At 35.8% G+C, this 21,868-nt stretch overlaps 1 protein-coding gene and 1 long non-coding RNA gene across 2 annotated transcripts; both read left to right on the top strand.

The window, feature by feature from the left end:
• Window positions 1-9,781: 9,781 nt before the first annotated feature.
• Window positions 9,782-11,499, top strand: LOC148699036 (uncharacterized). Its single transcript, XR_015962725.1, has 2 exons — window positions 9,782-10,060; window positions 10,690-11,499. It is a non-coding gene; the product is annotated as an uncharacterized LOC148699036 (long non-coding RNA).
• A 3,578-nt stretch (window positions 11,500-15,077) lies between these two features.
• Window positions 15,078-16,673, top strand: LOC137720680 (lectin-like protein LEC). The gene has a single exon (XM_068459776.2). It carries the CDS (start codon window positions 15,200-15,202, stop codon window positions 16,280-16,282), a length of 1,083 nt encoding a protein of 360 aa, XP_068315877.1. The 5' UTR covers window positions 15,078-15,199; the 3' UTR covers window positions 16,283-16,673.
• Window positions 16,674-21,868: the final 5,195 nt, after the last annotated feature.

Here is a 21,868-nt window from a genome sequence, read left to right as displayed (position 1 = left end):
AGACTTGGGTCTTTCACGTGTTCCAGGCAACTTTTTATATTCCCTTTTATCCTATGTGAATTTGATCATGTGTTCGATCTTTAATTAGGCACCAATGAAAAATCAAAGGAGCAGCATCTATTCCATCGCATCTTAGACCACTCTTCACATCACATGGCCCCTACCTTTCGGCCATGACATGGATTTCACACTAAAAAACTTGCTTTATTTTCTCAAAGCTAGAGAGAAGATGATCAAAAGGCAAAGCAGTTCCGTTCACTTTAGGGTAAGTGAGTGTAAGCAGCAGCATCAATATTCAATGGAGAAGCAAGATGATGACGAATGCCAAATCAAGAAGTGCATGTTTTTTCCAACCAACCGAATGACCAAAATAGTCAATCGATGGCCTTTCCTAGGCAGACACAGATGCCCCGCAAACGCATCCTGACGGCGATTTTTAGGGCAGCAGCTGGAACTTCTCATGCTCCATGGATCGCTGTCTTTGATGTGATTAATATTTACTGTTCCTGGCATTAATTGAAGAAGTTGGGGTTTACCATAGGGCAATAGAAGGAGTAACCTTAATTACTTATAAACACGTGTAAAGTTCATTATTTTCCCTGATGTAAGAATGAGATTCAACTCTCAACATGCCTCCTCATGTATAGCGAATCTTCCGGTCTAACAAGTTAACAATACAAATTGAGTGATGTGGGGCGTGTGTGGCCGTTGGGCTTCACATGTTAGACAATACCATTGAGAAGTTCAGGTTACACCATAAAATCAATTGACTATGACATTTAGTACTATGGTATGATGATATTCCTCTTCACTTGTAAGTGAGAGGTCTTAGGTTCAATTCTCGCCAAATGCGAATTTGAAACACAATATTGCTAGCCAATTACGAGACTAAGCCCACCTCTCCCCCTTAGTGTAGATAATATCGTTTGTTAAAAAAAATTAATTAATTGACAATATGAGGAGTAACCCTTGATGCGGGATTCAACTCTCATAACGCTGTTTACTTTTTGGAAAGTTATTTTTATGCATTATTTTTCTCCTCACGTATGTACACCCTTGACTTTTAGGGCAGGAGGAGATAAATTTAAAAAGGAGGTGGGAAAATCATTAGAGTTATGATAATCAACCTGAAGTAAAATTACGATACTCCTAGTATCATTGAATTTTACAACGATGTATTTTTTCGAAGCCCTTTGGATTAGACAAAGCTAACTGGTGAAGGATGGTTGGGTAAAGGACTATATATAAATGAGGTACTTAATGATAAAACCCACTAGATTGAGATGTATTATTTCTTAAGCATAAATACAATAAGGGATGCAGTATAAGTTAACATTAGGGTTCCTCACAAAGATCGTTCTCATTAAATTAATTCATTTCACGCATTATAACCTTGTTTTACGTCAAGAGGTCAAATTCATACATGACATATGCAGACACACACACCTACCTACCAAAGCAAAAACGGACGACAAAATATTTTGCTGCAAAGTATTGATCACCTGCTACCTGCAGATAAGGACTCTATATATACACCAAACACCCGTAGAATTATACAGGTTCAAAATTTTAATTAAGTAGAACGAATTGCAGAAACCAGGACATGCAAAACACAATGAGATGACCAAAAGGATCCAATGTGACAGCTAGCTAGATATTACCCACAAAGTTAAACATATAACTCACGTCCCCACAAAAAGAAATTATAATAAGCAAGGGTTACCCAATAAGTAATGACGAAAACCCTTATGTATAAATATATGTTGTGCTCGCACAGACACATATTTTGACAAATTTTTTTGTAGTTCTTGTTTCGTAACTTTTATTAAGAATCCGAGTCGTCTATATTTTAATTCATCATTTATGAATCATATTTGCAAAGAATTAGACAAATAAAAAACTAAGACATTTATTTGTAGTGAAGAAAATACGTGTATACAGTTTTACAAAGAAACACTAAAATGAATACCATTTAATTAAATTGTCATATAATTTAGGTGATTTTTTATAGAGATGAGTTTTGAGGAAATACCTAAAAGATAAACAGTTGAATCGTTGAAATACATTATGGCTTAAGAATGCGGATCAAATATAGCATAGGATTAGGGGGAATACACATGATTTTTCACACACATTTTAACACACTTGCATGTATTTTCTATTCTGTAATTTTCTTTAATGATCCGAAACCCTAATTCCTAGTTCTTATACTATCGTTTGCATTTGAGGGTCCAAAACCCTAATTCCTTAGTGTCGGTGTCCCACTTCTCACAGAAGCCAGATTGAAAGCGCCATTGAGTTTGATGCCAAACAATGGGTCAGGGTAGTGAGGGGTGTGACACAGGAAGGGGTCCTAACCACTAATTGATTTGTCCTTTATGTTTGAAGACCCTCCTAATTGAATCTACGTGACATAACATCCATGTCCGTGCTAACCCTAGCTCTAGCGCCAGTGAGAAACCAACAGGGTGTGTACGTACGTTTTACATCAGGAATGTATAAACACTAGCTAGCTAGTGTCGATAAGTTTACACATTTCAGTGCCGTGATATTAGAAACGTCCTTGCATCGGTCTACCAGGCTAGTTAGCATGACAAAGAAAATACTTCTGTAATTTGAAATTCAAATGCCCTACAGTTCTGCAGAACCCTAGCTAGCTTTACACACACATATACATATGGTATCTCCCACGGGCCAGCCATCAGATGAACACCATTTGAAAACAACTTTTTCTGGGTCTGCCATTCCTTCGATCATGTCGTGTTTGCACGATTTAGGTAATAGCAATTGACACTGCGCATTAAATTATATATTGTTGAAATTTGAAAATGCTAGATGGATTGTTCCCACCAACTTTTGCCCCATGCTGCCATGCAGTGCCAATTCTTCTTGCTGTATAAATCTAATACAAGAAAATCTATTTTTACCGCTAAGATAACTAATAATTGACTTTAGGCCCCCGATGATTAGTAATACTTTAGAAAAGTAAGACATGCATATGTATGTTATATCAGTTGATTATTAAGACAATGTACCTCCATTCTCTTGCACCCGAAGTTAAATTTTGCTTTCCATATGTTTACTGTAACTTAGAATATTACTTAATAAAAATATAAAAAAAAAACAAAAAGATTAAGAAATCATCATCACGCACCTTCTATTTTGAGAAGGAAACCCTAGCTTCTCTATACCCACACCACATATATTTTGATCGATGTTTTCTTATTGTCCATAAGCATTAGTACAATTTGACGGATGGAACAGTAGCTTTCTCATCATCTTGTGTATTTATAATGGTGTCAATAGATGTGGTCCAAACCCTCCACGTCCAACAATTGAAGAATTGTAGATGAGGGCCAAGACGGTAGTCAGCGTAGGACCTCTCAAGAGATGATTTTAAATGATCTCCAATCATATTCGTTCATCGTACTTCGTGCAGTAGATTTTTTTTATTTAAAATTGAATATAAACAATACCTGACAAAATCTGACCTCATGATGTATGATGAACGGATGTGATTGGAGGTCTCTGAGATCCTCTTTCGTTCTATTTTGGCTGATGATACCTTTTCAAACTTTAATAGGGGTTTTTTTTTTTTTTTTTTTAACTTTAATCCTTGAAAAATATTGGAATTTAAATAAAACCTAGTGTTAGATTACATATTGATTTTAGTCATTTGATGTGTACTTTAATCATTTTTTTTAATAGCTGATGTGTATTTTATTTAATGTCTTTGTATTAAATATTTAAATTTATTAATATACATATTTTAATTAAAAAAATTACATATAAAGTATACTTTTAATAATTAATTTTATATTGAGACAACACTTTTTAAGCATTTCAAGGAGAGACAAAAGTTAATACATGTGACAGATGACATCATTGCCTTTATTTTCTCTGGAGTTTAAGTTACAAAAATACCCTTGATACAAATTGATTATACTAAAAATTACCCTTTAGCAGTTGGAGGATATGAAAACTAGTCTGCAGTTGAAGGTCCCTCGCTTGGCCATTTGGTCATCCCATCTCTGCATACATTCTTCATTTCAAGACCATACATTTTCCTGTGTTATGTTATCGAATTATAATTTTACATGACTTTTGAAGTAAACAAACCGTCAATAAGACTTCCACCCACCTACCCCACTTCGCTCCGTCGCCAACAAATCGTCAATAAAACTTCCACCTACCCCAATCCGCCACCGGCAACTCCCATATCTCCTTAGTCCTTACCCAGCCAAGCCATTTTCTCTTTCTATCTAAACTTCCACACTAGGTTCATATAAGAGGTTCTGTTTCAACTCACTACTTATCACCACCTTTAGGTTTCAAATGTGCAGGGAGACATCAAAACCAAGTTCGAAATGTGCAGCAAGGCACGGTGTTTTAATTGCAATCTCTTAATTGGTTTATAAAATTAAACTGTAAATTATACAAAGAAAGAAAATTAAGAAACAAAAATTGAAAGAAAAAAAAAGGGGTTAGTTTGGTGGTGGTGGTGGAACAAGAACTACTTTGGTTGAAGGTGGAGACTGTGTTGCAATTTTGTTTAAAGATGGTGAAGGGTTGTGGAGGTGAAAACAATTAGGCCAAAATGGATAGTTTTACAATTTTTCATATTTTTATTTTACTTTTCTTAAAATGGCCTCGCATTGCAATTAAATGTTTTAAGTTGTGAAACAGGTGTCCAGTGATTCATGTATGACTCACTTTAGTGGCAAGTCTTGCCAACAATTCTCTTCTTTACATTTACGGTGATGAAAACAAAATATTTACATTTATGGGTTGAATTGATTATGCAAAAATGGTCGAAAATGAATTGAATGGATTCTGCAAAACTGATCGATGACGGGTAGAACTGATTCTACAATAATTGTTGAAGACAGGTTGAAATGTTGAAATGATTATGCAAAAATGATCGAGGATGGGTTGATCGGATTCTGGAAAAATCGTCTAAGACAGTTTGAACTGATTCTGCAAATATGGTTGAGGAATGGTTACACTGATTCTGCAAAAATAGTTGATGACGAGTTGAACTGATTTTGTAAAAGATGTCAAGGACGGGTTCAACTGATTATACAAAAATGGTCGATGACGCGTTAAACTGATTTTGCAAAAATCATCGAATAAGCGTTGAACTGATTCTGCAAAAATGGTTGAGGATGAGTTGAATTGATTCTACTAATAAATGATACAAACTGATTTTATATATAATTTCAAAACTGATTCTGCATAAATAGTCGATGATGGATTGAGCTTTTGGCACATGTTAATTTTGTTGGAGTTGTGAAGGTTGGATTTTATTAACAACCCTAAAGCTTTAGGGGTATGATTGGTATTTTAATATATTGTTTCAATATTTTTAGGTTAGGCTTTAGTTGTTTTTAGATTTTGTCTCTCCTTGACATGTTTAAAAATCAGTGTAGTTCATTGAAATATGGTAAAAGTTTTTGTCTCTCTATATAAAACTCTCATTTTAATTCGTTAATTTTGTTTAATTTCCTCCAATTAGAGAATCATTTAATAAAAATATTCACACGTATGAAAAATATGTAAATACATAAGTGTACCAAAATATATTATAATAAATATAATCTACAAAATGTTTGCACGGAAATGTATGTACCAAAACGTAGATAGTTAATGAAATGTATTATATTAAATTAATGTACCTAATATGTCTGTATCGAAATGGATATACCAAAATATATTAAATAAATTAAAATTCCTAAATGAAGAACACAAACCGTATCAAAATATATTATATAAAAAGTAGTTTACCGTGATATTTACAATGATGAATGAAATAAAAATTAGGATTAAATGTACTTAATACATTAAACAAGGAAGAAAAAGAGAAATAAAACAACAAAATATAATTGTATGAAGTGATTAAATGTATACTGACACATTTAGTCCAGGGACAAAAATTAGGTTTCTATCTTACACAAGGGATTTGGATCCTCTCCTGAGCTAATGGAAAGGATCTTCCTGATCCATCATCACGGACCAACGGCTACAATTATTATAATTTTAAATAGAGCCCCCTGTTTGTAGCCGTTGTATAAAAATCCAACGGCCCACGATGATGGGTCAGGAGGATCCTCTCCATTAGCTCAAGAGAGGATCCAAATCCTTACACAAGGTTATAGTTTAAAAGTGATTTTCTTAAAGACTAGAATGAAGTTTTCTATTTTTTCTTCTTCAACTATTTAAACAACTTTTATGATAGTAACTCAATCATCTTACATATTTATTATTCACAAAATGAGAATTCGCTTAAGCTTCTGGTATTCAAAAGGGTAATTGTTTGTGATCACTTTATCTTATAACTTTTGTTGTGCCAGAAGTTTTAAATTTGTTGTATATATATATATTTTCCATGAAATTAACAAAACAAAAATTCGGAATTAGTCATGACCACATGATCTTAGATTCAAACTTACACGAGTAGATTATATTATAAGGAAGTTATTTTCACAAATTTTTTTCTATTGCTAGACACTTTTATTTATTCTTGACATCTAAATTGAATAAATCATAAAACTCAAAAGACAAAAATAAATAAGAGCATGCAAACAACATTTTTCAGATTATATATATTTCTAACCCAAAATTCCACGTTATGAATTCAATAAAAGAAAAGGGTGTGTGAGTGGAATCTGTTGGCCCTAGGTGGGTGAATAGTATATCTCATGCATGGGAGAGATGAAGATCTGAAATATAATTGGCAGCAGCAATAGCCAATTAGCAGGTGCATTCAAGTTCCTGTGGTGATCCAGCAGATGGGTTACAAGGCCTGAGAGTAAATAATTCTTGTGTCCTGCAAACAAGGGACATATGTCCTTGGATGTGAGCCAAAACCCTATTTTCAAATCACATCAGACAGTATAAGCCAATCACAAATTACCCCATTTTCACATTATGCGTGGGAAGGTAAAATATATATATGCATGGTGGACCGTGGAGCCACTGTATAGCACCATCGACAAACCTGCTCTGTGGCTGTGGTCCATCTATATGCTTCAGTGCTTCACTAGTGTGGACAAGATCTAGCACCATCCATGCCATCATGATCTGGAGTGGTCAACTGTGCAATCTTGAAGCGGCCCCCGCATTTTGAACGGCCGAGATGACTACTGTAGAAGCAGGATTAGCTTTTCAGCCAAGCACTAGATATGTTGTTTTGCCCTTTCATGTATTGCACGACAGTCACCATTTATGGAGGATGACAAGTAACTGTTACTATGGAGCATGTTTTTCTTTCTTTTTCGTTAGGAACTTACAACTAATTAACAAGTGAGAAGTTTTGAAAAGGTTGCTGCCGAATTGAGGAAAAAGGTAAAATTTCACTTACACACTTATAGACAATATATATAATGCATAGTCATGTTACAAAGATCAATAGTGGTTAGAGGACCCCATCCATAAATCAATCTTGCAAAAAAATTCATGTGGTAGGTGGCTATATTAATTTAGCAATACACAAAGATTGGAAGTTCATTTTATGGGGTAACATAATATGTAAAATTCACTAGACCTACTTCATTTTCTTATCAAATATAAGTTGTAAAATATGTACAGAACCAGCTTCTGAGCAGGAATCCTGCTCTAGAGTTTACACGGTCAAATATCATAGACTGTTGCTTTGCTCGTATAGCAACGAATTATTGACTAGATATTGATTGTCTATAGTTCATTGTTTATGTTAGTTTTAGTTCCATAATAAAGGAGTGTTATGTAGGCAATACATGGTCACCAGACGAGGCATTGATCCCGCTCCATGAACAGTGGAACAGAGTCACTTTTAAAATTGGGCTCAGGTAAGTATCTATGTATATATTATGGTGAGTGGACGGCTAAGAAATTAATCAATATTGTTAGTAAGATTGACACCTTTTTTTTTTTCTTTTTTTTTGTGTGCCTATCCATGTGCACCATTTATAGGCCTTCGTAGTGATGGTCCTCGCACTTTGGTGTCTAAATAAAAGATAACAAAATTGAATAAATCATCGTTTGTGTCTTCTATTATCTCGTTTCTTTTTTGGTGGTTTGGTAAATGTTCCTTTTATGCTTACTAAACGGAAGAACTTCATTGGACTAACACTAGGGTTTCCAACATTTCAACTATAATTGTCAAAGAGTGAGGACCATCACTTTAACTTTGTTATTAGATAATTTGAAGTTTTCCACTAAAATTTAATTTTAACTTTTCTTTTTGTAATATTAGAGGAATCAAATTCTCGACGTGTTTTAAATTCTAATCTGAATCAATCAACTACACCACATATTTTAAATGATTTTACTGAATTACATTACATTGAGGAGAAATTTTTCCATGTACTAGCTAAAAATTAACACAACTCAATGCTCTAAGTGTCATAATACAAGTGATTGAAATGTTTTTTAAGTATTCAACTACTTATATTATGACACTTAGTATAACAGATCATGTTCCGACACGCTGAAAAAATATCTCGTCTTTGAGGAAGACCGGTGCCTTGATTGACTAAATCACACACCTTGTGGATCCCACTAGCTAATACATTTTAATTTCAAAGAATCCGGATCCTCTTTGTGAGGATCCATGGGATTCATGAATCATGTCCATTCATCGTACATCATGCGGTCAGAAATCATTTTATATATTTTTATTTAAAATTAAATACAAACAATACCTGACAAAAACTGACCGCACGATGTACAATAAACGGACACGATTCACGTATCATCACCACATGAATCCAGATCCTGGTGGAATTTCAAAATCCATTATAGGGTCTTATCATTGACTGATATATGAATATATATTTAGATACCATAATTAAATTTTAAAAAAAAATGAGAATGTGCAATACTCTGTGAAAGCATAGAAAAAGAGTAGGTGTGTGAGGGGGAACATGGTTGGACCACAGACCTTGATTTAGATGAGGAGAATATATGAGAAATTAAACCATAAATTAATTCGATTGTACCAACTTGTTGGGGGACTTCTAATGTGGACGCACAACCTATAAACCTTTTCCATGTGTCTAGTTTGTTTGAGAATGGGGTCTACAAATAAAAATATCCTTGAAATTAAACTTTTATATGTGATAAGATAGGGAAGGTATTTGAGATAAACCTCAAGTCAGTGATAACAAGTTGGTGTAGAACTCACCATTCAAGAGCCGAAGCTAAGCCTTTTTAGTTATAAGTAGTGAAAAATACAATTAGACCATGATCTTAACTATTTAGCTCATTAACCCTATCAATTGTCATAGAAAATGTCTTCATTATGATTATTTTGATAAATAAAAAAATGAATAAAACTTGCATTCTCCTCTTTGAGAGATAAACTCATTCTTTGACCACTTGTAAATAACGTGTTTTCATCGTAAAAATTTTATAATCGAAACTGTTCAATGTCTTAATTTTCATCTGAAGATTTTTCTACAAAAACTCATTCGACTCGGATATTGTTTAGTCATTCAAATTGTATCAAATAAATCAACAGTATAAGTACTGAGTAAAATATTAATGATGAACTGTCCATTTACTTGATACATTTAGAGGACTAAACGATCTCCGTTTTAAATGATTTTTTGATTTTTTGTGAGTATGATATTCAAATGAAGATTAAGATACTGAACAATTCTGATTATGAAATTTATATGGTAAAAGTAGAAGAATAAATTCACCCCTAAAGAAGGGAATGCAAGTATTATCCAAAAAGAATAAAAATATATGAATGGTAACATCGAAGATAAAGAAGTTATAACGCTCACTCCCTCTTTTATATTGGAGGCTCCCTCAAATACCATTTTCCTCTTACACAGAGAGTTTTGAGAAGGAAGCGAAGTGCTGGGTTGGTTTCATATATTAATTGCTTCTAGAGGAGGCATCCAAAGGGATCGCATTGATCCCAGCTAACTATTTATTTCCACCGTTTGGTTTGGATCATGCTATCCCTTTGGATTTCTCCTTTGGAAGCTTCAAACTTATTTCTTTATATCTTGCATCAACGACTTCTCACACGTTCAAGGTATTCGGCCAAACTCGACGGTTTCTTGTTCAGGTAATTCAAACTTTTTCATATATATGTCTTACCTTCTTCTCTCTCTCTTTTTTTGTCAGATCGAGCTTCGAAAATCTATGTTTTCAGCAGCCAACATCTGAATATTTTCATTGACTGGAAAAAAAGATGCACATCGTCATAGTTAATGAGACAAATTATGCATTTCGATTAGGGTTTTGCATTCTATACTTATGATTCTACCATATATATATATATATATGTCTTTTCATCATGTCGAAAATCTATTTGACCCTTAATTATGAACTCCCCTCTATACCAATTATTCATGAAATTAACTTGGGCAAAGATTTTGGTTTGTATATATTAATCTCTGTTGTTTCTTCAATTAAAATTTGAGGATACTTTTCTGCATATATAGCTTCCTATATATCTTGCTAAATTATGTAATTATTTGTTGTGTTGTATATAGAATATTAGGGAAAGCTATAAGTTAACCAAACCCGAAATCCCATATGAACATGTTGGATCTGATTTTCTGGGGATAAAGTTCGACGCTAAAACCCAGAAATGAACTCTGGAAAACAATCAATTGTTATGTTTACTCACGTTGTTTACAGGTGTCATTGATGTTTATTAATCTTATTTAATTTTTTTTTTATTTAAACCAGATGTCTCACTCCCCAACTCTCTCTAACTCCCTCCTTCCAAAAACCCTAGATCCGAAGACCTACAGCTACCTGCCTCTTGCTCCGGCTTGCGGTCGGCGGCAACCATTTGCCCCCTAATTCGAGTCATGCTGATCGTTTATTTTGTCCCCTCCCAGACACCGTGCCCCCACTCTCCCACCGCTTCCCCTACCTTCGTGCCATGCCTCCTTTCCCCCCGCCTCGTCTTTGTCCCCCTACTTTTCCCTTACCTCGCGCCTCTTCCTCCCCCTCACCATCCCCTCTCCCACAAATTTTCAAGCAGCTCGCCCTTCCTTTGATGAAGCTCTTCCTGAGTTCTGGCTTTGCTCTTTTGGGCTAGACCCGCGGGTATGGGTAAGATTTGTGGTTGTGGCGGGTTAGATCCACCCCCCATGACTCGTTCTCCAGGGTGATTTTGCCCTCCTCAGGCAGCCTAGCCGCCTTACATGACCAAACCTGTGGCGGCTCTTGTGGTGAAGGCTATACATATCTCTAGAAGCGGTGTTGGTGTCGTGGAGTCAAGTTTATTAGTGGTTCCCTTTTCGAATTAGTTAGTTTTGTTTAATGTTTTGTGTTATGTCGCTTCGGCGAGTGTTATGGCCTCGTTGTTCTAGCGGTGGTGCGATGTGGCCTAGTTGCTTTAGTGATGGCTTATGTGTGCATTCAGAGCATGATTTGTCACGTTTATATCTTTTGTGACATATTATAGCACGTGCATCCAGTTTTTGTGTGTGGTAGTCATAAGGGGTTTTATCTTATTTGTTGATGAATGAATCTCTTTAGATAAGAAAATTGGTCAATGGAGAATACGTACCCATTTGGCACCTCTTAGATTTGATTTGGGTTAATGGAACCTAGCTCCATTGCTTGTAAAAAAAATCTTATTTACATTATAACAAAGATAGGTTAAAACTGATTAATCTTAGTAATTTGTAGTATACTACTACATTACATATCTACGGTGAATACATTTTTAATCAAATTTCCTTCATCCTGTCGAAATTTCCTTAAAAACATTATGGTAAACAAATTGTAATCGATTTTCTTTTGCAGTGAAACATGAAAAAGTAAAAAATAAAAGTTTCTAGATTAAGAAACTGGTAGTAAGTTTTGATTTTCCAGTTCATGAATCATGATTAGCATAAAAGTGGAAGCTCTCAAGGTGAAGTCTTGCGTTACAATTTACCCTAATCTCTGAAACTTTAGATCATTACCTTCCAACACTTTGACTTCACCTTTTTGTAAAGGTAATTTTACTTTGACGATCAAATTGACAAATTGCAAGAAAGTAGAAATCACATGGTTTATTAGCATGAATTATTTTCTACAATTGCCACCACCCGAAACTAGGGAGATCCAGTTGAACTTGAACCTACCAGAACAGACTAACATGGCCACATGAACTACAGTGGACCAAAGTCAAGAACTCCAAATCTCAGGCTTTTAAGGACTTTAATTAGAATCCAATGTAGTGGAGGAATGATTTTATAAGCTTAACGACTTTCTTTTTCCCCCACTTTTGGGCCTCGCATTGAGTGCACCAAAGGCAAAGGCAAAGACATCATATACATGTGATGAGATGAGACCTAATTAAATAAAAGTTCTTTTATCCATTTCTCTCATTTTGAAATAAAGGATCGATTTGTAAAACTCATACGAAACGTACGAAAATTCTAGCATGCTTTGGTGTACTTGATTTATTTTGTCGCAAGACTGATGACTCCCAACCTTGCACCACCTTAATTATTTTCCTTGTTATTAAATTAATAGATAGACTTAAATCACAAAATTGTATATTGAAAATGGTCTTGTATACGTTGATTATATACATTTAGGTACGGTTTCGGCCACCAAAATTGGGGTGTGGGGAGGGGAATGGGAAAGGGGTGGGTGAGAGCTATAATGTGGGTTGGACTCGAGCACGCATCAACTATCCTTGAAGTCTGTTTGTGTATGTTTTACTTTCTTTTTAAAATAAATATGTAGATTTGTAGAATACACAGTTACTTATGCAGTATAACGTGCATGTGAAAGAGAGCGCTATTGTGTAGTATTGTGGAGGATGGCTTGCACTATTAAGTAATTAGATGATTAGCTTTCACTTTGAATTTGTCAACAATATGAAGAAACCCTAAACGAATTCTTGATTTCAGAAGCTTCCTAAACCTATGCAAAGTTTGGAGAATTCTCGAGTAGAAAATGTTGCGTGGTCTAACTATCATCATTGTTCATCATGGTAGTAATTAATAGTAATCATCACCATCATCATCTAAATCTAAATCTTTTACCACTAAACGAATGGTCTAATTCAAATGGCAGATGGGGTCCAAAGTGGGAGAAGAAGAATTTGTATGGGGGCACCAGTGTCCTCTGTGTGTGTGCGTGAGTGTCGTGTGTGTGCAAATTATCTTGAATTGTGAGATATGCACCCCAATTGTCTCCCTCCTGCACTACACAAAGCTTTATCAAGGACACACAAACGGCCAAAACAAAACCCACACACTTGAAATTTTTTCAATCCATCAGAAGTATTTGGATGCTGCTTTTGCTGTGGCAACTACCAAAGGGACCCCAAAACCCTTGACTTGCCTGTTCAATCCGTCCGAAGGATTTGGATGCTGCTTTGCTCTGGCAACTACCAAAGGGACCCCAAAACCCTTGACTTGCCTCCAAATTCAAACCCCTCCACTCCTATTTCTTCTCGATTACTTGTTTTAATATTTTCACTTTGTGAGACTCGATTTTTCAGTCATGTATTCGGGACCTGGAGGATTTGATTACTTGGGGGATTTGATTGAGAAGTGTTCATAAAGTTGCACGTTACCCTTACGTTGCTATCTATCGAAGCTACCATATGAAAAAGAATGGAAGTATTATTTTGTATTCGACATGCAGGCATAGTGCGTTCCTGCTACCGTATCAGAATAATACGAAGAGCTCTGTACAGTATCAAGCAGAGAGAACAGAGGGGAGGAATTCAAATTGCATGAGAAGCTAGGGCAGAAAATGAACAAGTGCTTAAGGGATTCAAGATGATTTGGGGGTAGTTTGTGAGAGACCTGAACACAAGAACTCGAATGTGTTGAGTCACATGAGTTACAAATTTCTTGAAATAGAGAAAGACTTTCATGCAACGAGAATGTCATATTTGTAAGTCCAAATAAATATGACCAATAAACAACATTAGACAGTAAAATTTATCCCAATAGCGAGCTATTCCTCACTGATTTAGTATTTGCATTGCTACAATGGGATATTATAAAATAACTTAGGAATCTATAGGCTCGTTTCGAAATTTTTTTTTTTTTAAATAATTGAAAATGTTTTTGGAACCAATCCTTAATAAAAATGTAAGTGCTTCCTTAAAAAATGAAACACTTCAAGTGTTTTTGGTACTCAAAAATATTTTTACCAAAAATGATTTCAGTCATTTTAAAAGAACTTCCAGACAAACCATAGATCACAAAAAAAATATATGGCCCTCCTAATCTATGAGCACGTTGCAAACTCATATGCTAATTGCTCGCGTCCGAAAGCTCTTACAATATTGCTCGCGTCCTAAACCAACAGCTTAATCCACCATTTATTGAAACGATTCTTTGTGTTGTTGACTAATTGTCAATTCTTATGGCAGATGCCCTTGGATTGCAAATACAATTCATATTTTGCTGCGGATGGAAAGGACTGGATTTGGATATTTATATGTTAAATGGGCCTTTAGATTTGTTTCTGTTTAGGTTGTTTGGGCTTTTTTCTTTTTAATAAATAGGCCGTATCTGGACACCAAAAATTTTGTAAAGTTTTTAAAGACAGATGTAGCCCTCAACAAAATGATTCAAAAGCCCATATTAAACAAATTAAATATTTTCTAAAACAAGTAAAGAAATCTCATAAAAACAAAATTAAATGATATAAAAATATTAAAATAGAAAACGGAAGAGAAAACTCTCTCCCGTCCCTTCCTACCTCCAAACCCTCCATTATCCAAAAAAAAATAAAAAAATAAAAAACCTCTAAGCTCCACTATCGTCATCTCGCCAAATCCCTGGTTACAAGATGACTTTAAATATTGAGAGTGTGCAAGCGGTCTTTTACCACAGTAGTAGAAAAATATTGAACTATTGCATTACGGTGTGAGTTTGAACTCTATCAATTGTTAATCTAATAAAATTTATCGTTTGACAAAAAAAAACGTTAAAAATGTGAAATGTAGTTGGTTCAAAATTTTATCACCAAAAAGTTGACCAAACAAAGACCAGGGTTTCGACTCTTGACTCATGTCGTCAACTGCTTTCTAAATCAGGGTGTCGGTGTGAAGGCAACACGACGTCGTTAAGCCTATATATGTTGCGGGTTTTTTGGACAGAAAAATGCAAAACTGCTTTACCAAAAAAATAGAAAAATCCGTTTTTCGGATCGGATAAATAGAAAATCGTTGAATCGCTCTGATTCGGGAAGTGCACGAGGACGCCTCGGGTTTCTGCAAACAACAATGGCGAACTTCACCATTTCCCGCTGCAATTTCCCCTTCATTTTCCTCCTCTCCTCCTTCTATTTCCTAACCCTAACCCTAATTGCAGAACCCACTTCTTCTTCCGGGCCCGAACCTCTAAACAACAGCAGCAATCCCAACTTCGATTCCGAAATTGCCCTCCTCGGTGACGCCGCGCTAGCAGGCGGTGGATCCTATGTCAACCTTACGCGGCCGTCGGTCTCAAGCTCCGGTCTTCTCCTCCGCAGAAAACCCTTTAAATTTCTTGATGGGAATCTCAGCAACCCGACGTCGTTTTCAACCGAGTTCGCATTCTCGATGACGCCCGACGGCGGCGACGGGCTTTTGCTCGTCTTTGCTCCCGGAGATTTGGGGTCCAGATTATCGGGTAAGGGCCCGTTTGGGATTAAAGGTGACGATCGATTTCTGGGTGTTGAATTTGATACTGACATGAATGGAGATATGAATGATTTGAATGCTAATCACATAGGGGTAGATGTTGGTAGCTTTGTATCTCTAGCTGTTGGTAATGTTTCTAAATTGAATTTGGTGCTTAATAGTGGAGAAAAGTTGAAATGTTGGATCGATTACGATGCTAGTTCGAAACGATTGGAGATTAGGCTAGGCAAAATGGACGAATCGAGGCCTTATGCTCCGATTACGGCATATGGGATAGATATGTCGGGAATGTGGAGAGGTGAGGATGTGTATGTAGGTATTAGCTCCTCGAATTCGCATGGAAATTCGTCACAGATTAGCAGTGTGTATTCATGGAATTTTAGGCTTAGAAATGTTCCCAAGTCGATGCATTCTCTGCCGGTGAATCCGAGGGGGTATTTGGATGGACATGGTGAGAGTTTGAGCGTGCAGAAGCGGGGGGTTTGCCCATTGACAGTTCTTGCCGGGATGATCTTCGTGACTGGGTGTGGGGCATTGGTGGCATTTGTGATGCTGTTTTTGTGGGCTATTATCATCAGTAGGCACACGGAGTTCCCTGCTGAGTTTTCTCCAAAGCCTGCGGAGTTTAGGTACGAGAAGATCGATGTAGTTGTAGAGAAAGATGTCGATGGTATTAAGTACTAGTGCATAATGTCTTCAAGGGCGTGGCCTTTTTTTCCTGTGAATGTATGTTGCCAATGTTGTTTGTAATCTCTAACATGAAAATGTGATGAATTCTGTTGTTTTGGTGTACCTGGCTGTGTTTCCTGCAACTGCTGTGGATCTCAGGTATGTGAAGATCAAAGTAGTTGTAGAGAAAGATGCCGATGGTGTTAAGAAGTAGAGCGTAAAAACCTTAACATGTGTGGCTTTTTTTGCTGTGATTCTATGTCGGAAATGTTGATTGTAATTTCTAACCCGAACAAATGTGATGAATGCTGTAGTTCTGGTGTGAATTCTGATGGCAAATTCTAATGCAATTAGGTCTGATGATCACATATGTCGTGTGTATATGTGGATCTGTTTTGTTCATTCATCATATAGCTCCATTTTGTGCAATTTAGCAAGTATGAAAAGTTTGCTATTTTAAAGTGTGTTACACCTTTTATGTCTATTTTATTCATTATATTGATGAGTTTTTTAGATAATGGGGTGTAAATGTGGCTTACATATCAACCCATTTACGGGTTTCAATACTCACCATGTCATCAATTGAATGAAAATTCAAATAATTCATTAGACTAAAGGCGTAAATTGCTACAATCTCAAAACCGGTAGCAAAGTGAGAAAATTGAAAACTCGTGGCTCATTTGAAAATCACCTCAGACATGAAGAAGTGAAATGTGGTTAGGGTTGGTTCGATATGGGATCCCGTCCCGAAAATGGGATCTCGAATCCCAAACCGATCCTTAGGTAATACCGAATTTTGAGATTCCCGAAATAAATTCAAGATTTCGGTGTGGTTTCGGGATTGCAGTAGGGTAGAATTTTGGCTTCTTGTTAATGGAAGAAGCTGATAAATTCAATTCAAACCTGCAGATCGAGCATGCAAAACAGAAAAGAAATTGAACATGCAAAGCAGAAATTGACCATGGAAATCCAGAAATCCAAATCAACCAAATCCACATAAAATTAATATAGAAATCCCCAGAAAATTAATCAAGAAATCCATATCCAAATCCAAATCGAAACAATCAAAAGATCTAAATCGTAAATCCCTAATTTGTAAATCCTCATTCGAACCCTAATTCAGAGAAAGCTTTAGAGATGATAGAGAAGGAGATGGGTCGATACTAGAGACGAGAGAGCTTCAAAGATTTGAGAAAGCTTTCGATAGTAGTAGCTCCTTCCTCTCTCTGCTTCTCAACACGAAGAGTGCTACCATCCTCCTTCTGCTCCTTCCTTTCTCTGCTCCTTCCTCCTTTTGTTAGTGGGAGCCAAAAGGCTCCTTCTTTTGAGTTGGGAAGTCCGAAAGCCAATTGAATTTTGTGCCTTTACTTTTTTTTTTTTAATTATTAATATTATTTTGTGCCTTCTGTTAGTGGGAGCCAAAAGGCTCTGCTTTTTGAGTTTGGAAATGGGAACCAAAACCCAAAAGTCAATAGGAAACCGAATACTTCAGTATTTTTTTGGATTTCGGGATTACCGAACAAATGGGATTTTGAAACCAATCCCATATCGAAAATTTTGGTATTTTTCAGGATGGGATTACCGAACTTCGGGATGGTTTTGGTTTGGGATTTTTTTGGTTTGGTTTGGGATTTTTGGGAATTTTTTTCAACCCTAAATGTGGTTACCCTAAATCCTAAATCTTTTTTTTTTTTTTGGGTCTACTGTGGAAGGCCTTAGCTATTGTTTGTCGACGGCTCATTGTCGGGGAAGAAGACATTCTGAATCTCTTTCTAGTAAAACCATGGCCAAATTGTATTAGGAGTAGTTATCTTTAAACAATGTTGTTAATCATGGATTTTGATGTATGACTTGTAAGCTTGTCCAATGGGCTGGAAAAGAGCTGGTTCAAACCAGTTTATAACTTTTATATTCCTCTTCCTCGCATACATTTGTGGATCTGATCCAATGAAATTGGTATGGATAGTGGAACTCTGTAAAACAGATTTTAGACGATCAATACGTTTCTAATTGTGTTTTATACGGTCACTCAATACTACGATCTAGTGGTATTCCTTTTTACTTAGAAGTGAGAGTTCTTAGGTTTGAATCTCGTCGATGGCAAATTCGATACTAAATTAGACTGCCCATCGTATAACTTAGCCGAACTCCTCCTTCCATAGTGTGAAAATATTGATGTACTCAGAAGAAGAAAAAAAAGAGTAAATTACATAAAACTACCTCAACTATTTGGCTAGTTACAGTTTCATATCTCATCTTTAAAAAATTTCAATGTCATACCTTATCTTCAAATTTGTTGCAATGTTATACCTTCCGTCATTTGTTTGTCAATTGCTCTGTTAAATGTTGACGTGGCTTAAGGTGAGGCTGTTAAAAAATTAATAAAATAATAAAAAATAATAATTTACCCTTAAAAATTTTTCAAAATAAAAAACCCATCTTCCTCGACCACATCCCCTTCCCTGCAACCCAAATCCAAAACCACCCCAAACCTAGATCCCACCCACGCCAACATCTTTCCCCCCACCCCCAGACCCACCTCATACTTCTCTGCTACTGCCATGTCCTCCTCCTCCTCCTCCTCCTCCTCCTCCTCCTATCCAACCCCCAAGCCTTTGAGCTTGGCCACTGGGCATCCACATCGTTCTTGAAACAACAGTACGACACACCTATTCGTCGACATCATTCACCTAAGCTTAGTCCTGAGGCGCTCGTAATTAGGATTTCCCTCGCTGACGCAACAGAACTCGACTACGAACAGCGTGGTGACGAAGCCGACGACGTAGGGGACAAGAATGTGGTGGAGATTGAGGGTGGAGTGAGAGAGGAGAAGCGAGAGGGAGTTGAAGATGTAGGAAAAGTAGGACGTCATGAGGAAGGTCCCAGAGAAGAAGGCGAGAATGAGGATGAGGAGGTCGAGGGTGGCCAATGGCAAGTGCTTGCAGAGGAGGGTGCAATTAGGGTTTAATGATTTGAGTTTGGGGGTTGGATAGGAGGAGGAAGATGAGGATGATGTGGCAGCAGCAGAGAATGAGGAAGGGGGTCTGGGGGGGGGGGGGTGTTGGCGTGGGTGGGATTTAGGTTTGGGGTGGTTTTGGATTTGGGTTGCAGGGATGGGGATGGGGTCGGTGAAGATGGTTTTTTTTATTTTTTTAAGGGTAAATTATTATTTTTTTAATATTTTATTAATTTTTTAATAGAAAGTGGCCCCACCTTAAGCTACATCAGCATTTAACAGAGTAATTGACAGACAAATGATGGAATGTATGACATTGCAACAAATTCGAAGATAAGGTATGATATTGAATTTTTTTAAAGATGGAGTATGAAATTATGACTGGTCCAATAGTTATGGTAGTTTTATGTAATTTACCAAAAAAAAAAAATTGTGTTTTTAACTTATGTTTTTTTAGTAATCTCCTGACCACCAATTTGGTCACAATTATATTAATTTAATCATTACGTAATGCGCATGATCAACTTTTAGTGGCATATGAGTCAATAAAATGCTACATTCACAAGGAAAATTAGTAAATACTTTGAATTTTCATATTTGAGGAAAGTTTAACATGAATCGTAACTTACACGTGCAGTAAATTCGGAAGCTTCTATCGTACATACGGAATAAAAACTAACAATTAGAAATATATTGGCACATTAAAAGTTTTCGGAGGTTTCATAACCAGAAGTGAACTAGAACATGGTCTAGAATTCAAGAAGTTTTGCTAAATTTTCCCATAACTAAAAAGGTGCTCTGGATTATAAAAGCACATTTTGGTACTTTATTGTACTATTCTAAAAAGTGGTTTAGGCAGAGGACGGGCATCTCGATTAGGGTCTAGGAGTTTAGAAATCGGTGAAGTCTCCTGACGGCAATTAGGCAGTCGTCTAGGCGATCTAGGCAGCTCTAGACGGTTTCTTATAGAATAACTCTCAATACATATTTCATTTTATGGATTCAATTCATTGTAGTCACTTATTTATATATTTTTATTGTTATATAATAATTTAATTGAAATTTAAAAATTAAAAATTAAAAAAGGTGCTAGGAGTTGGTCAGACAGCGAGCAAAGCTTAGGATCTTAGTGGTTTTTTTTTTGTTTTATTGGGAGAATCATATACGAGTACTTTATGTAAAACACTTAAATTCTTAATATAAAAGATTATCATCCTTTCAATAAAAAGGAGAAAAAGTGCTCCCTACATAAACATTATCGAATTTACTCCTAAGTGCACGTAATGATTGATGTGAATGACATAAAGTTTCGAAAGCTTTCGAGGAACATACATCATCATTTCTATTATTTTACAGGACTAAAACTCCAAAAACCAGAGCCTTTGAAAACGATGGAATCACTTTATCAATCACCAAAGCCCTAAACAAAAGGAAAATGAAAGCAGCCTCACCTCAAAGCATCCAAATTTTAGTGCAAATCACATAGAGATCGATGCCTATTATTTTTTTCTTTACGTCAAGCAACGGTCGTAGTGGGATTCTGAGTGCGACCCCTCTTTTCTTTTCCTTCCATTGTCCAATGTTTTGCAACTTCTGAGAATCCATGATTGTTGATCGGGAATTTTCAGTAAAAAAAAAAGAGACTGTTTTTAAGAAAGAAAAGGCCACTATTAATGTTGGACTTGAATTCTCTCATCTTCCAACTCTTCTTTTAATCTATTCCAATTTAAAAGAAATTTAATGAGTTGGAATTATGTCACATATTTATCGAACCTTTTTTTTTATTGCTTTTATTGAACAATCCTTCCTCTTCTCTACCCCAATTAACTTCACCAGTTACCCTTCTCCTCTCGCACACGCCAAGTCGCCAACCGTGGTTGGCCTTCTTCTCTCCGTTGGTGTTGAAGTGGTTCAAGCATTTGATGGAAAATTTTGTGTGCATGGTTTGTTGATTCAATTGTGTTTGAACAAAAGCAATTAAGAAAACTTAAATAAGGTTCGTTAAATATGTGGCACAACTCCAACGCATTAGATTCTTTTTTAATGCTTTAAATTAAAAGAAGGGGATGAGAGGGGAGAGAAATTACGTTAGTCATGCAATCATTATCCATGGTTATATGGAGTCCTTTTTTTATGCTCACCAAATGATACATACTAAAGTAGCAAAAAAAAAAAAAAAAAAAAAAAATTATGTCTATGCAATTTGGTACGGTTCCAAAATTTACTGATTTTTTTCTCTTTTAATAGCTAACCATCTAACATACTAACGATATCGCTCTACTAAAAAAAATTTAAATATGATGCGTAGAATTTAATAATAACTAATATATTTTAATTTGTGGAATATATCATTAACCATATGAAAACTACACAAATTATGTGTTATTCACATTCATTTTTTTTATCTCTCATACACTCTTATTAATTTTTTATCGTTGATCTTTTTCAATTCATTTGATCAGACTGCTGAACATTGAAAGGGATGTGTAAAAAGTAAAAATGAGTGTGGATATCACTACCTATTCATAATACTAGGATTTGTTTGAAAATGCTTTTAAAATTACTGAAAGCGTTTTTGGTGAAAATATTTTTGAAACCAATCTTTAATAAAAATCCAAATGGATTTTAAAGTAGCACTACAAGTG

The sequence above is a fragment of the Pyrus communis genome, chromosome 1, assembly GCF_041283825.1.
Source record: "Pyrus communis isolate YQ-2024b chromosome 1, ASM4128382v1, whole genome shotgun sequence".
NCBI classification, from domain to species: Eukaryota; Viridiplantae; Streptophyta; class Magnoliopsida; order Rosales; family Rosaceae; genus Pyrus; species Pyrus communis.
Note: the sequence above shows the minus strand (reverse complement) of the source record. Positions and strands in the feature narration are given on the sequence as shown.

Bases quoted from the DNA above. Each gene is read 5' to 3' on its own strand.
- LOC137720680 (XM_068459776.2), top strand. From the start codon at position 15,200: ATGGCGAACTTCACCATTTCCCGCTGCAATTTCCCCTTCATTTTCCTC.